Source organism: Humulus lupulus, chromosome 2 (genome assembly GCF_963169125.1).
Source record: "Humulus lupulus chromosome 2, drHumLupu1.1, whole genome shotgun sequence".
Taxonomy (NCBI): domain Eukaryota; kingdom Viridiplantae; phylum Streptophyta; class Magnoliopsida; order Rosales; family Cannabaceae; genus Humulus; species Humulus lupulus.
The window spans coordinates 293,774,563-293,790,460 of NC_084794.1; the positions used below are offsets into that span (position 1 = coordinate 293,774,563).

Sequence of the window (15,898 nt, forward strand, 5' to 3'; positions counted from 1 at the left end):
GGAATTCTTTAGAAGGAAAAGAAACATTATTGAAGGAGAGGATGATGATAACTATTCATATCTCTTTTTTAATCACAAAAACTAATAATGTAGATTTAATATCTAATAGCCACATTTCTTCAACTTGAATGATTGTCAATTTTGGGTAGGTAACAATTTAGTGCCTTGTATTTTTATTTTAAAATCGTACATATTTGGTCTTGTATTTTAAAATTGTACATATTTAGTACCCTAAACTCAAATTTAATTAATAAAATTTTACCATTTTAATCAAATTAAATCAATCATACAAGCTATAAATTATATATAACTACTGACATTTTGATTATATTGACAAAATTTTATCAATTACGATACCAAATATCTATGTTTTCAAAATACGGAGTACCATATGAGCATTATTGAAACCAGAAGATACCAGAACGATACTTTGCAAAAACAAAGGGTACCAAATAAGTAAATTCCCATTTTTAAAAAAAATAATGACATTAATTTTCCCATAATTCCATTGAACTCGTTAACATGGCTTTATTACAATTTGTAAAGTTGATATTTGTTGGTTGAGATTTCATTTATATGTTCTATATTTTTTACCATGAAGAGAGTTAACTGGAATAGATATTGGGAATTCTAGAGACATGCTTGTTGATCTGTGATCTAGTTTGCATTGCTAACCCTCTTAAATCTTTAAGTTCCATTTCATTAATCTTGTATTTTGGTGTTCTTTGGGTGATTTTCTTTAACCTTGTTAGAATAATATCATCATAAGCCTCACATTTGTGTGTTTTGCACTCAATATTCAAAAGTATGTTGTGTCAACAAAGCAATATAACTCTCCAACACTGCAAGGGAATAGGAGACAAAGCACACATTAGTTTCACAAAAATTCTTACTAATATTGTAAGAAAGGTCAATTTTGGTCCAAGCCCAGCAGCACAAGAGGCATTCCTCTAAAAAAATCTCAAACATATGGTGAAAGGTTAAAATGGAACTCAAAAAGAAAACCCATTTTCTGATTATCTAATTTTAAGGGTATACATCAATCTTTGAAATCGTCAAATGTTAAAAGAATGGTATAAAAATGTAAGGTATTTGTTGTACACTCACCTCCTCCTCCATTTACCTCTGTCACAAACTCTCTCGGCCTCCCTCTCTCTCTCTCGTCTTGAAGAAATGTTCTAATGAACCCGAAACTGTGCATCTATTGGACAGAAAAAACATCAACTGCGAAAAATGGATCCGCTGCTCAAAGTCTTTCATAGAATAAGATATAGGCTTCGGAGCGAAGAACCTCATCTAAGGACGTCTGGCGCACATAAGCATCACTCGCATGAAACCACACAGAACCGCCATTTTCTTTCCCTTTGCTGCTATTTTCATGCCCTCTCACATATGCAATGTAGTGGCCGCCTCTCATGCTCCCCTGGTGTTCCACAACCCCAATGAGGCGGAAATCGTATCTTCCTTCATCTGTGCAACTGTAAATGCAAAAAGAAATACACGTGTCAAAAAACTGTTAATGAAATATGAAAAAAAAAATTCCAACGAGCTAGACATAATAGTGGATCTAAATGAAAAGAAGTTGAGCAGCTATATAAGTAAAAGCTCACATTGCTTCGAAAGTTGAGCAGAGAAGAGAAAAGCAATGATAATCTGTCTTCAAGTTATAGTTTTATCTTATTCTTCAGACACGCACTTCAGATAGGAGTTAAAATCATATAATATATGGATACTTGTAAGGAACTTGTAACAATCCAAATGATCCAAAAGAAATCGTTATCTAATATTATTTTTTTGATTCCTTGAATTTTTTTCAACTTAGGATCCTCAGAGATTATCACCAAGTTATGCCTGCAATCACATTTTTGCTTAAACTGAGTTTATTTTAGTTCATTGAGCATAATATATGCATCAAAGTTTTTTATGTGGCACAAGGCCAAAACAATGAAGGAAATCAACCCTGAAAAGCAAGAGCAGAAACAACACAAACTAGGGATCCAAATGCATATTCATCTGATGCTAACAAATGAGGAATGCAGTGAATACATACTTGAGCAGAATACCAACATTTTCCACAAAAAAGAAAAATAAAACGTTCCTATGTCAATTTTTGTTTTCTTTCAATCAATTGTTAGAAAGATACAGTTTTTCAAGACAGAGGCTCCGGATAACGAATATCGCAAGCTAAAACTTAAATTCACATGCAGTTATGCTATGCACTTAAAATTAGTAAAGAGAACAAAAGGGCTAGGAACAAGATGATGATGATAATGATCAAACAATTATGCTGTTATGACTTTTACAATTAATGAAAACAATATAAATGTCAGAAAAGTACCTGGCATCCATATATGGTTTAAGATCAATTATTTCTCTGAAAGTAACATGGCCATTCAATTTACTTAAGCGACCCCGAGCATCTTGGCTGAACCTCTTAAGATGAATGGTCAAAATAGGCGGAGCTTTATTAATAAGGACCCTCTTGGTAGCATCCCTCTTGACCTTCACCGATTCAGAATTTAATTCATCATCACCATTTTCCTCAGTTTCAGGGTTCGGGGCTGATATCTTAGACTCGCTCTGCTGAACTTTATTGCCGATAGATCCAGCACTACTAGCTTCGTCAACACAGCATGAATCTATTGCTTGACCAATTAAACTTTCTTGCTTGCAAGTGTGAAAAGAGCCTGAAGAACCTGATTGCTCTTGTGCATATTTCATCACAACCTTCCCTTCTCCCGTTTGAGTAACTAAAGAAGCCAACTCATCTGCATGACCATTCTCCTTTTTTGTGTGCTTTTGACTAGAGCAGTCTATTGTTGCATCAAACTTGTTCAAATTAGAAACACATTGACTATTGTCATCATGTTGTCTGGCTTCTTTAGGACAGGGGTCCTTATTGGAATACTCTATATCACTTTGGATTGCAGTTCCACATCCATTTACCAAAGCTTTGGGTGCAGAATTTAACTGCTTATGAGATACCAATTTTTGGCGTACAAGAGCTTTGGAACAATTTTCGCAATGCCAAGCATTTTCATAGGAGAGGAGCTCCGGCTTTGTGTAATGAACCAAACAAGTCTCCACGGAAACTGGGGAATCCGAATCGTCAACTTCATCGGGATCAGACTCACTGCTTGCCACAAACCCAGTTTTTGCGACATCATTGCCAAGAGATGGACCAATGAAAGGCCCTGCAGATACTTCAGGCTCGTCAAATAAGCCACCAAAGCCCTCAAAATCTTCCTGAACACCCGCAAAAACTGATGAAGAACCTTCTCCTACTTCAAACTCCACAGCAGTAGAGTCCTCCTCTTTATATGGAAGCAATAAAACCTGAGAACTTTGAACTTGTACAGGGATCTCATCCTCCCAAGGATTAACATTAGAAAACTGGGCTTTTGTGTCTGGCTCCTCACTAAGTGGTAGAACCAGCGCACTAGATTCAAAACCACTTTGTCCTGGTTCAGCATTTATAAATGTATCTTTGTTTTCTGAATCTTGAAGAGTTGGTCCCACAAAATCATTTGAAGTCATATTATAGTCATCCAATGGAGCTTCTGGCTCAAGGTAATCCAACCACGAAAAAATATCAATTGCAGCTGATGTTTGCTCAGCTGCATCCTCAACCACTTGTTTATTTCCACTTTGCTCAACAGCTGAGGAATTCTGTCCAACTGAACTGTTTTCTTCAGCCAATGTAGTAGGGCCAGCTGTACCAGATTGTGGCTGGCAAGAAAGTTCTTTGCTAGTTGAAGCATCTGAAATCAAATCTGGACCTCTACTGACTTTTGGCCGGGGTTTTCCACCTCTCTTTGGAGGCAATTTAGCTTTTTTTGTACGGGAGAACTGCTGGGCCTTCTTACTCGTGGGTTTCTTAGTTGGCACAGGCAGGGAGAGATCTAAAAATGGCTCATATACAGTTGAAGAATGTCCGCATTCAGTACAGCAAACAGTACTTGATACTTGACCTCCAAATACAGCATCCACAAAAGTAGGACCTGGGCTAGAAGAATGACCATTTTCCTTGGAAGAATTACTTTGCTTCCTCACTCCCAACTCCTCTGAAGATAGTCCATCTAGTAAGCAACGAAGCAACTCATGACTATCATGTTGTTGATACCCCCTAAATTGAGGAGCCTTGGAACAAAGAGACCCAAAAAATGCTCTAGGATTTATCACATTTTTGAAGCCTGCCTCTGGTTTTGTTTCATTATAGATCTTCTTCAGGGCAATAGTGAGAGGTCCAACAGATGCCTCCAACTTGAAAAAGAAATCCCGCAACTTATCCATAGCAATAAGGTTTTGTAAAACTGAATTGAAGAAGCAAGTATTGCCAAGATTAACTAAACCCCTTACTACATAACCACCTTGTCCATCTAAATCACCTGACACAGCAATAGATTTGATTTCCGTTGTAACACTGCCACTCCCAAACCATACATTCTCAACATTTACAGCTGCCCCCTCTGTTGTATGCCCTTTTATCAATTTCACAACATCTGAAAATGCATCCTTTTGTTCACCATTTTCCTCAATCTTTTCAGCTGGTACAAGCGTGTTGCAGGGGAAACACCATCGCAGCTGAGGTTTTTCAAACTGAATAACCAATGGATGACGAGTCTGCCGGGTATGTCTAAGCGCATGACATTGAGGGTTTGTTGGCAGTCCAACCCCTCCACATGCATAATGCCCACATTCCAGACAAATCCAAGTGGCTTTTGAATCAGATTTTGAATCTGCAGAAGAACCCCCTTTCTTCTTCCCATGTTTAGCCTTTCCCTTACTTGCCCTTCGATCAACTGCGCCTTCCCTACAATCTTCACACCTAACAGGTTCTGCTAACCCAATTTTAGCAGACAGTTTATCAAGATTAATACCCTTACCAAGATGAGGACAAGGTTTGCTTTCTCTAACTACTGTAGCTGCACTATCTACATTCTCAGCACTTTGCTCACTTGGTTGAGATACATTTTTCTGGGAATTAATTGTAACTTTTTTCTCCTTTTGAGGAGTTCGACTCTTCTTCTTAACTTTCTTCCCCATCACTACCTAAAACAAAATCAAATTACAACAAAACTCTACGAATGAGACCAGTAATCAAAACAAACACCCTTAATAATCAAAAGCACCCGCACATAAGCAACAAAAATTCGAGGCCAACATCTACTCAACATAGGCACAATACTACTTAAAGATTATATAAAAACCCATCACAGATTTATAATTAGTAAGTAAAAATCCGAGTAATATAATCAGAAAATCTCCAAAATAATACACTACTACTGAAAGACAAACCAAAATATGAGACAAAGCAAAAGGACCCAACAATTATTCGAGCTTCGGAAGAAAACCCAGAAAATGATTTTGATTAAAACAGTGGGGAACAAGTTCTGAAGATTCATACAACGTTAGCCCAAAAAGAAAAAGAGTGTTGGATCAGCACAACCTTCTTACCTGAGAAGTTGGAAGAAGAAGAAGACCCGAATTGTTCGGCTCACATGAGAAGAGAGTTAGAAAATGGCGATGTTGGAAGATTTAAGATCTAAGGAAGGGACCGCCGCAACCTTGTCTGCGAAGGGTCAAGCGATAATAGGCAAAGATAAAGATTTCTGGTCATTTGATGATATAATATGCTCTTTTCATGGAAAGAAAAGAGAAAAGAGAAAAAGAGTATCAAAGAAAATTAGCGAAATACAGCAATGATTGTAATCAAACTACAAAATCCGAAAGAGACAAGAGAAGATACTGTAAGAGAAATGAAGGGTTTAATCGTTGCCGGAAATGTATAGTGTAAATCAATAATGTGTCTTCCCAAAAAAAAAAAAAATTGAGAAAATATTTTTTGAAATTTAATTTTTTTTATTTATTTATTTATATTTTTTATAAAAACTAATGGAAATTTATAGGGTTTCAAAAAGATCATGTTGGTGGGACTTATTTGTGTTTTCAATGTGAACAATTTTCGGCGTAAGACTTTAAAAAGATTTTAACGGTGGGTTTTTTTGTGTTTTTAACCCGTAAACAATTTTCGGCGTGATTTTTTTGTATGACTATGTATATTATAGTTATTTAGAGCATTCTACAAATTTTTATAAAATTCCAAATAATTTATAGTATCAAAAACTAGTTTAAAAATAAGTTGTAGCATTCGTGACTAATTTTTGTTAAGTCAGTGGAAAATAACATGTTTGAATCTAGTTTTTAATACTATAAATTATTCGGAATTTTCTGAAAATTTCAGGGCATTGTAAATAACTACAATATATACGATCATAAAAAAATTCGTATCGAAAACTGTTAACGAGTCAGAAATACAAAAGGACCTTATCAGTGGGCTCTTTTTGAAACCCTACCATAGAATCCTCCCAAACTAATTTCATATATATAAGAATTGGATTTTTCAAGTGTAAAAAAAATCCTCTTATTTAATTATGTTTTAATGTCTCCCTTTCCAAAAAGAAATAAAGTTTTTGAAAAAAAATATATTTCTTATTTTGGGATATTAGTGTAAAAACTAAAAAATCCTCATATTTTATTATGTTCTAATAATTTTTTTTTGTTGTTGATGTAATTTTTTTTTTTGACAAAGTGTCACATTAATTAGTTAGTTTTGTAGAAAAATATTAAAACACTTTAATTTAAAAAATATAGAAAGAAAACTAAAAAAATTCTAAACATTAAAGAAAAATAAAAATAAAAATTATTTCAAATGAATTATCTTGAGAAGATTAATGGACTATGTTAAGATTAGGATTTATGGGATGAGTATTTATGATGCGCTTTGTGAAATTACTATTTAAAGAACTAATTTGGATTGTATGAGTACTTCAAGGTGAAAAAAAAAGAATTGGCTAATCTACACACTAAATTGAGAATTATATATAGATATGATTATATAGAATCCAATATACTGTGTTTGGCAAGTTTTTAGATCAAACATTGGACAAATAATATCACGTTTGACCCAAATTTGACTTCAAAAAAACTTAGTTTAATTAAAGAAATATATATAATTTTTTATATAAAAAAAATGATAGTTTTAGAAACAAACTATCACCATTATAGAATCCTTAATCACATCTAACAACAACTATCAATGCTCATCTAACGAACAAGATCGCATTTTATTTAGAACATTAATTACATAATGATAAACATATCTCCTAAGCTTGACATTGAGTCTCTAATACTCATCTTGATCAGTTTTAATCTGTCCAAAACAACAACGATACACAAGATCAAATGCAAAATGCAAAAGATGAATTATGAAGAGCAAACTCTTACCAAGAACCACCTTAGAGCATCAACAATGCAGTAGCCACTTTTATTGCTTGACAGATTTTTTCAGTCTTATTGTCAAGTGGCATTGTAAAGTGGAACTTTGATAGGCAACGTTGCTTGGCAGTGGCAACTTTGCTAATCTTTTTTTATTTTAAAAAATGTCACATGGATGAGAGAGAAACAAAAAATAATATTTAATTTTGTTTGGCTACACATATGCATTATATGTACCTTGTGTTTTTCTACCCGAGGGGTATATTGGTTTATTGGGCTCATATTGTTAGAGATGGTGAACTATGATTTAATGAGTTAATCTATAATCATTAGGATGCTACGATGTGCCTCAAATACAATTAATAAATGTTAATCATCTCATTATGATTATTAATAATTAGTAAGCACTCCAATTAATAATTGTGATTATGGAATTATGTTTGCGATTATATTAGTCCATCGTAATGAAGCAAAAGCAATGGTTTCATTTCCTTTGGTAGAGGTCATTGTGAATGTTAATAAGGGGTTTGGTTACAACTAAAGAGACCAAGGTAAATGTCACAAAATTTTGAAAAATTTGCAAGTAATAAAAGTTTAAGTCTTAAAAAAACACGCGTGATTAACACTAACTTAATTTAGTCATCATTATTCACAATATACCTCTCAAGCCCATCATGTATTCACACAAGTAGTCGTCTATCTTAATATGGGACTATAGGACAAGGAAGCTGAAGTCTAACTCTGAATGTGTTCTAGTTCAAAATGATTAAAATGACATTACAAACTTTGGAGACTAGAAATTCAAAGCCAGCCACTTTCAAGTTTCCAAACATTAATTCCAAGATGAGGGAATAGTTTAGATCATGAATATCTTGGGTGTTGGATCTGTGAGTTTTTTGTCATCTTCTCCATGCCTTAGGTTTGTGGCTTCTCCAGCGCCGTTTGGGTGGTGCTTGTGGTTGCTTTGCTCCTCTACTCGCGTGGTTCTCCTGACTAAGTCTATGTTTTATTTTGTTTTGTCTTGGATCTAACATTTATATTACTATTGTTGTTTGCTGGTTTTGTATTTTCTCGGTTTAGTTTAGTTGTTCGTTCCAGTTTTAGATATTCCATGGTTAGGGATTTGGGGGTTAGTATCATTGTTTTGTTTGTTTACCTACTGTCTATGATAATGTGGTACTTGCTAACGACTATAACTACGAATATCGTGTGTGCCTCGTTTTCTCGGTCTATTGGCTTTGTTACCGTTTGCTCGTCTCTTTGGAGAATAATTTGCCATTTTGACTTCTCCGTGAGGGTTTGTAAATGTAATGAACTTAGTCCTTGGTTTCTTTCTTGAATAATACTTTGATTTTCCCCTCAAAAAAAATCTAGCTAGCACTTCTTACAATGATTACAGATTCAGATTCCATAGTTTAAATCTCTAATATACCTTATGCACATAGGCTGGAATTTAGGAAAGGTTGTTTAGGACTTCACCATTATAAATAGTGGTGCCTTAGTGTGAAAGGGCCATTCTTGGTTTGTAAGCAGAAACTCTGCAAAAACATAGTCACAACAAAGGCTGTACTTCTTCATCATTGTGGTGCTTTTAGTGTACCTAAAGTAAGGTAAGTGTGGTACCCATCTAGCTAATGCTCTTCCATTTCCAGCCAAAAATAAAAATAAAATGCACCACTTTTTCTTTATATATTTAAATCCACATGGGTTTCTCAGTGGCATTAGTTTCCATTCAATTGGAAGCTAATTCTAATATTCATTGTTATTTTTGATAGTTGGTAAAAAATATTACATTTCTACCTTCCCAACTCTCAAGTATTCTCAAGTCAATGTCCTTTTAGAACAGATCAAGAAGCTTGAGAAAATTGACTTGAAAAAAAAATCACAAGATTGTGTAAAGAAGATAAACACTGAAAATTATGATATATGTTGTGTCCCAAAATTCTCCACTTATGTCTCTAATGAATGGACAATATTTTCTCTATATTTGTTCTTGTAGAACCATGTGACCAGGTGAAGACTCAAGGTTATCAGGCTTACTTCTTACCCAATACACAAGACAGGAGCTTCTCTGCAAGCCACAATTTGAAGTCCCCCGAGTGAGGCATGATCTTGCTATCGAATTCGGCAATAGCATCTCTGCAACCCGCGATATGTAGAGTTACTCCTAATAAAAGATTAAGAGAGAATACATAAGTAAATTACTAGCATTTGTAGAGTACAAACTTGTGTTACTGTGAGAATTTACATTAATGTAATATACTTTAGATTATTAATAGTTGCATATTGCACTGCAGCTTTTTTTCAAAAGAGGCAAACCTATTTGGGACAAAGTAATTCAGTTCTTAATTAAAAATCATAAGATATATTAAAAATTTCATTAACCTACTGGAATTGTACCTAAATATATTTCATAATCTGCTGTCTTTCATTCTTGTACACAAGCTAATCTATAGAGAACAGAATTCAATAGAGTATTATTTAGAGGACCTGGACTATTACTTACATGGGAGTTCGACCTGAAAATTGCACAGTTGAGTTTAAATGGCCAGCTTCGATCTACATTCAAACATGCGAGTATGGCCCCCTAACAAAAATAATGAAATGAACTAAGGACTAATTTTGTTGATCTAAGTTAAGAATTTCTCCACAAAACAAAACCTAAGACAAAGCAATGCAAAGAATTTCAAACTACTAGGAATTAGAAGCTTATTGATACTGCAAAGCAAAGCAAAGACAATTGCATGATTTAAGCGAATCACAACTTACTGAAGTACCTTTCTGATTGAAGTATATATGCGATCCTTTATTGTACTTGGTTTCTCATGTCTTGGTACGCACAACACAATCAAACTGGGTAATGCAGCCACTTATTAGCTAATTTGTACAATGCTAATTGTGGAACATAAACTATATGATGAGAACTCCGTGCTCACTGTCAATAAAATATTTACATAGTTAGAATAGATTCAAGATTCCACCACACATAATTAAAGCCTTTTGGTTAGAATCTTTCCCAAAATATTTTCTCTGACACGATCGAGAACCACACCTTTCTCAATCAATTCTTTCATAAAATTGACAGCAACTCTTGTTTTTTCAACTTTCATATAGCCTTCGAATCTGGTAGAACCCCGTTCGATAACATCAGTTCATATAACTCTTTCATCTTATTTGTTTGTCCTTGCAAAAAGTATCCTTTAATCATTATGCTATAAGTTGTTGTCTCAGGCGCTTGACCATATCGAATCATTACATCAAACATCTTTTGAGCTTTGTCCATCATACCTCTTTTAGAATAAGCATCCAAAAGTCTATCTAGAGTTATAATGTCAGGATAGATATTCTGATGCACCATGCTGTCAAAAACTTTACCAGTTTCTTCCAAATGACCAGCCTGAGACAATCCGTATAGTAAGGAGTTATATGTGACAATGTCTGGTCTTATATCCCATTGAGTCATCAGACCAAACACATCAAGAGCTTCCTTCATCTTTCCCTCTTTACAAAATGCATCCACTATAATATTGAATGTTACCACATCAGGTGAAATCTCTTGCTCCTTCATTTCTTTCAACAACTCCATGGCTTCCCTCCATTGGTTTGAATGACAAAATCCATGAATTAAAGAGCTGTAGGCAATGACATCAGGCTTTAGACCTCTGTTCTTCATTCTCTCCATGAGAGAAAGTGACTCAATAGTTCTTCCTTCCTTCGACAACGCAGAAATGAGCGAAGTAAATGCAACAACATCAGGTTCCACACCTTCTCTAGTCATCAACTCAAATATTAAGATTGCTTCATCAGTTTTCTCTACTTTGCAAAGAGAATCAATTACAATACTATATGTATATACATCAGCTGAAATTCCAGAATCAATCATGTTGATTAGGAGTCTATGGGCTTCTTCAAAACTACCAAATTTGCATAATCCATTAATCAATGAATTATAAATTACAACATTTGGTCGAACACCACAACTGTTCATCTCTTGAAATAGGCTCACAGCCTTATCTATCTGCCCTTCTTTACCAAAACCATCAATTATTGGACCAAAACATTCAACAGTTGGATTAAGCTTCTCATGATGTTGAATTTGCTCAAGCAACTCAAATGCCTTGCTAGTTTTCCCGGCTTTACAAAGCCCATTAATGATGGTTCCATAAGTATACTCATCACACGGGAACCCCTTCTCCACTATTAAACCAAACAACTCCATGGCTTCAACCATGGAGCCTTGTCTGCAAAGCCCGTGAAGAAGTGTAGTTAGTGTACGATCATTTGGGGAAAAGCCATATTTATAGATAACTGCCAAAACAGAAAAACCCAAATCCACTTTCCGCAAACGACATAGACATTTGATGACAACATTCAGAGTACCGACTCGAGGTCGAAAACGAACAGTCCCCATCATCGTGAGCTGAGTGTACATAGAAACAACAGTTGAATAGTGGTGATTCTTGGAGAGAGCACCAAGCAAGTGATCAATTGCCCAAATAGAAGGAAGTGGTCGCATTTGAATCATGGAATGGAATAATCCCAGAGCTTCGTTCAGATCGAGATTTCCAGATCCACAGAGTTTGTAGATGGATTTCTCGAAGTGACCATGATCGCTAGTTCTAGTGTTGGTATTAGTGTAATGATAGTAAGAACAAGTTTGAGGTCGTAAGAGAGAACTCAAAGAAGAAGGATTACCTGGAAATCGAAAGGCCATGGCCATGGCCGAAGTAATCTTCAATCTCATTCAATTGGATTTGGAATTATGATGCGTTTTCGGCAGTGGGGGCTTGGGCGTTGAGGAATGAGGGCTTCGTTTCTTTATATGATATTAACAGTAATACTAATTAAATATTGAGGAAATACTGAATTTAAAAATAAAATTAGTGTAATTAAATATTAATTATGCTGTATTCAATAAAGTTAAATAATTAGATTTTATGGGACCATTTTAATGGGTTTTTTTTTAGATAGTTACTTAAAACACTCAATTTTGCTAAAAAAAAAATTACATTTTTAGGATCAATTTTTTTTTTTCTTCAATGTTACATTTTAAGTAAAATTTTATATTTTTAGGGTTTTGCTTTTTTCTTTGTTATTTTTAAGTTGATGTTTAGTTATTATAATATATATTGTTTTATTTTAGTTATTTTTTGTTGATTTATTTTGTGTTTTTAAAATCTTGAGTACTTATTTTTGAATGAAAAAAATTAGAAATAATTAAAAAAAACAAAAATATATATATGTATTTAAGTAAAGACTCTAATTTTTTCTACACTATTTTGAACATTATTCTTTTTCTCTTTTTTAATACACAATACAATTGAAAGGCTAAAATAAAATAATATGAAAAAATTAAACTAAATAAATTTTCTTCGGGATAAAATAATAATATGTGTTCATGAAAACATTAAACGTGATTTATTTGAAAATTGTGTTTAAATTAAAATTGTACAATATAAAATAATAATATGTGTTCATTATATTAGTTGATGATATAAATATCGATTAGAAAATTAAAAATAAAATAAAATATAAGGGTGACAAAGAAAGATTTTCAATTTTTTTTTAATTAATAAGTAATTTTATACTAAATGAAAAACTTATAGCATATGTGAAAATAAATTTGAATTGTTATATGAGTGTATTTAGAAATGGTTAAGGAAAAAAGTGTGGATAAAAATCACTCTATAGCTTTTTATTTATTTATGGGATAATACCATTTTAGTTCTATGCCTTTAATCAAAATTTCAATTAAGATCTTTTCTTTAGAAAATGAGAAGATTACAAAAAATACTTAAGATTTAAATAAATACTAAAAATATATATATAAATACGGAGGGTTATAATCCTAAATATGGAAAAATAAATTTGTAAGCAAAGTTTACAAATTTGTAACAATTCATTTTTTTAAACCAAAATTTACAAATTTGTAACTAAAGTTTCCAAGTTTATAACTGTAACACCCTCACTTATTTTAGTTAAAACCATATTTGAGGTGTTACGTTTTAAAACTATATCATAATTTATTACTGCAAAAGTTTGGACATTTTTTTTTTAAAACTTGAAAACTTATTTCACATTATTTACATTAAACATAAAGTGGGTCTCAAACATATTATACATAAGTATTAAATAACCCAATTTATTTTCAAAACATAACTTCACACTTTATTACAAACATCTCACTGATAACTGAAATAACCCACAAAAGGTCGATATGTTCATATGTACAAATCAGGGTCAGGACCATGCTTCAGTTCTCCTCATGTCATTCACACATTTCTTTCTCTACCTGCAACACAAGACAATTGTGAGCCTAAAGCTCAGTAAGCAAAGTAATGCATGCAATGCTAATGATTACCCAATATCAATGGACATACACAACTTCTTTTTAAATTTTGGGCCCCTTAATATTGTGCACACTGTTTGAATTGGTCAATGCCTGCAGGGCTTGTTACACGTACAATATAAAATCCCATGGGTTCTCCTCCGGCTAGCCATCACCATAGTAGGGCACATTAAAAACCTTATTCCATCGTTGCCCCGTCAGGCTCAAGAGTTAAGGCGGCCACACACTGTGGTGTCAATACATATAACAATAACTCATATGGAGGAGAAATAAAAACGGAAATATGGCAAACAATATAATTGGTTCACTAAACCTAGCCCAAATTATTGGGCAGCCACTATAAGCCTACTATAGGCCTCCGTTTACACTTATTAACACTTTCATTTGCCTTTTCAAAACAGTGGCACTGAACTTAAACTTCTTATTACAACTTTCTTTTATGTTGCACAAAACTTGCAAATGCATCATATAATTAATCATCATAATATCATGCATGGTCTTATATCATATAATAATTTACCATATCACTATTATGCCATGCATACAAATTTATGATGAAGTGTCACTGTATGTTAATACCACTTACTCACAAAATATTCATATAATGCATACTTTCACATAACACATAATTCTTGTGTTGCAGTTGAGTACTTTACTTACCTTTTGTCCACAATATATTTCACCGTGTAACAAGTGATGTCTTAGGTGTTGATATGCTTATCCTGACAATGACATGGATTTCTCATCACAATGAAGGCAGTAAGACATTGAAATATCATTTAAAAATACCCATAAAACATCATATCAACTTTCATACCCAAAACATGCCTAAAACGCCTTAAACCACCTAGATCGAGCATTAGATTTATCTTAGACATTTGGGGAAATTTTGACAGAGTTTCCCCTTAATTTTAGCTATCCTCAAATATCAAAATCCACCAATAATCAACATCAATTAACCTGCCATAACCATATATCCCAAATACCAACATGATTCATCATAAAATTATCATATACCGATTTTGATAAAATTCTTATCTCCTAGATCATCATCCAAATTAAATGAGTCTCCACATCTATTAAAACATTTATAAACATGTATACTCTCTTATAAACTCAATCAAATAACCAAAAATCATCTTGTACTCCAAGAACCCCAAAAACCTCATAAAACACAAAATTTCACTTACCGAGCAACTTTTCGGCGAAAACAATCTCTTCAAGCTTTTCTAAACCTCAAACCACTTGGAAACCCCAAGAAATATCTTAAAAAGGATAAAACACCATATATAAGCTTTCAGAAAAATTCAAAAACATATTTTAACTTCCAAGTACAAGAACTTACCATAAAAAGGCTAGAACTAAGCTTAATCTACTTCTTTGGCTTTGATTTCACTTGGATCTCCTTAGAATTTCTTCAAACCAGCCAAGAAATGGTTTTTGGTTTTCTTTTCTCTCTGTTTTTCAGAATAATGGTCGTGCAAAGTGATAAGGTTGATGAAAATTCCTTATTTTCAATGATTTAGCCTTATTGTCAAAAGTTGACACCTTTCATCTCATCATTTCACCTTTTGACTTATGAAAACCTTATCACTTCAATAATTTCGACTTAATCATCTGCTAGGCCTATTATCCTTATGTGTAAAACACTCACACCAAACCTTAGGTCCATATGACTCCATACCCAATAGTTATGCTTACCCGATCGAGCGTAGCGCACTTATGCTAAGCTCGTTTTAACTTTGCATCAATACCACTGATTATGTATACCTCCCATCAAGAATTGATCTAATGGTTCTAAAACCATTTTTACATCATCAATGAGACCTTAATCATACCTCGATTACATTTGGTAAATCCATAAATACTCAATTTTACACCGAAATACTAGTAATCAACATTGTACTATTTTTCACTACTTAACCTATTTTGCCTTCTATATCTCACTTTCATCACTTAATTCCATGCCTTGTCCATATTTTTCATACTTTCTTATATCTTGAGCACATCAAACACCCATAAAAGACAACTCAAATGCCACAAGGTTAATAATATTGAGCATACATATAGACATCACATACACAACTTTTATACTTATACATGATAACACTTATAAGAATATGCATATGCTCAAATTATACATATTGTATGATATGTAATGCAATGCAATCATGTGATTATTGGCTATATATATCAAAATAATGTGGGTGCTACAATAACCATATGCTATAATCTATAAACAACATTTACAGACTAAATAAAAAAAAAAAT

General features: G+C 33.3%; 2 protein-coding genes and 1 long non-coding RNA gene across 11 annotated transcripts; all 3 read right to left on the reverse strand.

Moving 5' to 3' along the window:
• Positions 1–871: 871 nt before the first annotated feature.
• Positions 872–5,777, reverse strand: LOC133819851 (ubiquitin carboxyl-terminal hydrolase 2). 4 transcript variants are annotated; one of them, XR_009886465.1, is made up of 4 exons: positions 5,458–5,777; positions 2,339–5,052; positions 1,611–1,851; positions 1,341–1,478 (listed from the first exon to the last, which is right to left on the reverse strand). XR_009886465.1 is itself a non-coding variant. In XM_062253215.1 (3 exons), exons 2-3 carry the CDS (start codon positions 5,044–5,046, stop codon positions 1,247–1,249), a joined length of 2,940 nt encoding a protein of 979 aa, XP_062109199.1. In that variant the 5' UTR covers positions 5,047–5,048; positions 5,458–5,774; the 3' UTR covers positions 872–1,246. The 4 variants fall into 4 exon arrangements, 3 of the variants coding, with proteins under 3 accessions (XP_062109199.1, XP_062109198.1, XP_062109197.1); XM_062253215.1 differs by lacking the exon at positions 1,611–1,851 and having other exon boundaries at positions 872–1,478; positions 2,339–5,048; positions 5,458–5,774; XM_062253214.1 differs by lacking the exon at positions 1,611–1,851 and having other exon boundaries at positions 872–1,478; positions 5,450–5,774.
• A 3,162-nt stretch (positions 5,778–8,939) lies between these two features.
• Positions 8,940–12,096, reverse strand: LOC133819852 (pentatricopeptide repeat-containing protein At1g62670, mitochondrial-like). Of its 6 annotated transcripts, none has more exons than XM_062253221.1 (4): positions 11,974–12,096; positions 10,056–11,897; positions 9,785–9,865; positions 8,940–9,445 (listed from the first exon to the last, which is right to left on the reverse strand). In XM_062253221.1, the coding sequence occupies exon 2, from the start codon at positions 11,801–11,803 to the stop codon at positions 10,385–10,387; it is 1,419 nt and encodes a 472-aa protein (XP_062109205.1). In that variant the 5' UTR covers positions 11,804–11,897; positions 11,974–12,096; the 3' UTR covers positions 8,940–9,445; positions 9,785–9,865; positions 10,056–10,384. The 6 variants fall into 6 exon arrangements, with proteins under 6 accessions (XP_062109205.1, XP_062109200.1, XP_062109201.1 ...); XM_062253216.1 differs by having other exon boundaries at positions 10,056–10,213; positions 10,331–12,079; XM_062253217.1 differs by having other exon boundaries at positions 10,056–12,085.
• Positions 12,097–13,400: 1,304 nt separating this feature from the next.
• LOC133819853 (uncharacterized) lies at positions 13,401–15,194 on the reverse strand. The gene is made up of 4 exons (XR_009886466.1): positions 14,973–15,194; positions 14,818–14,892; positions 14,288–14,349; positions 13,401–13,570 (listed from the first exon to the last, which is right to left on the reverse strand). It is a non-coding gene; the product is annotated as an uncharacterized LOC133819853 (long non-coding RNA).
• Positions 15,195–15,898: the final 704 nt, after the last annotated feature.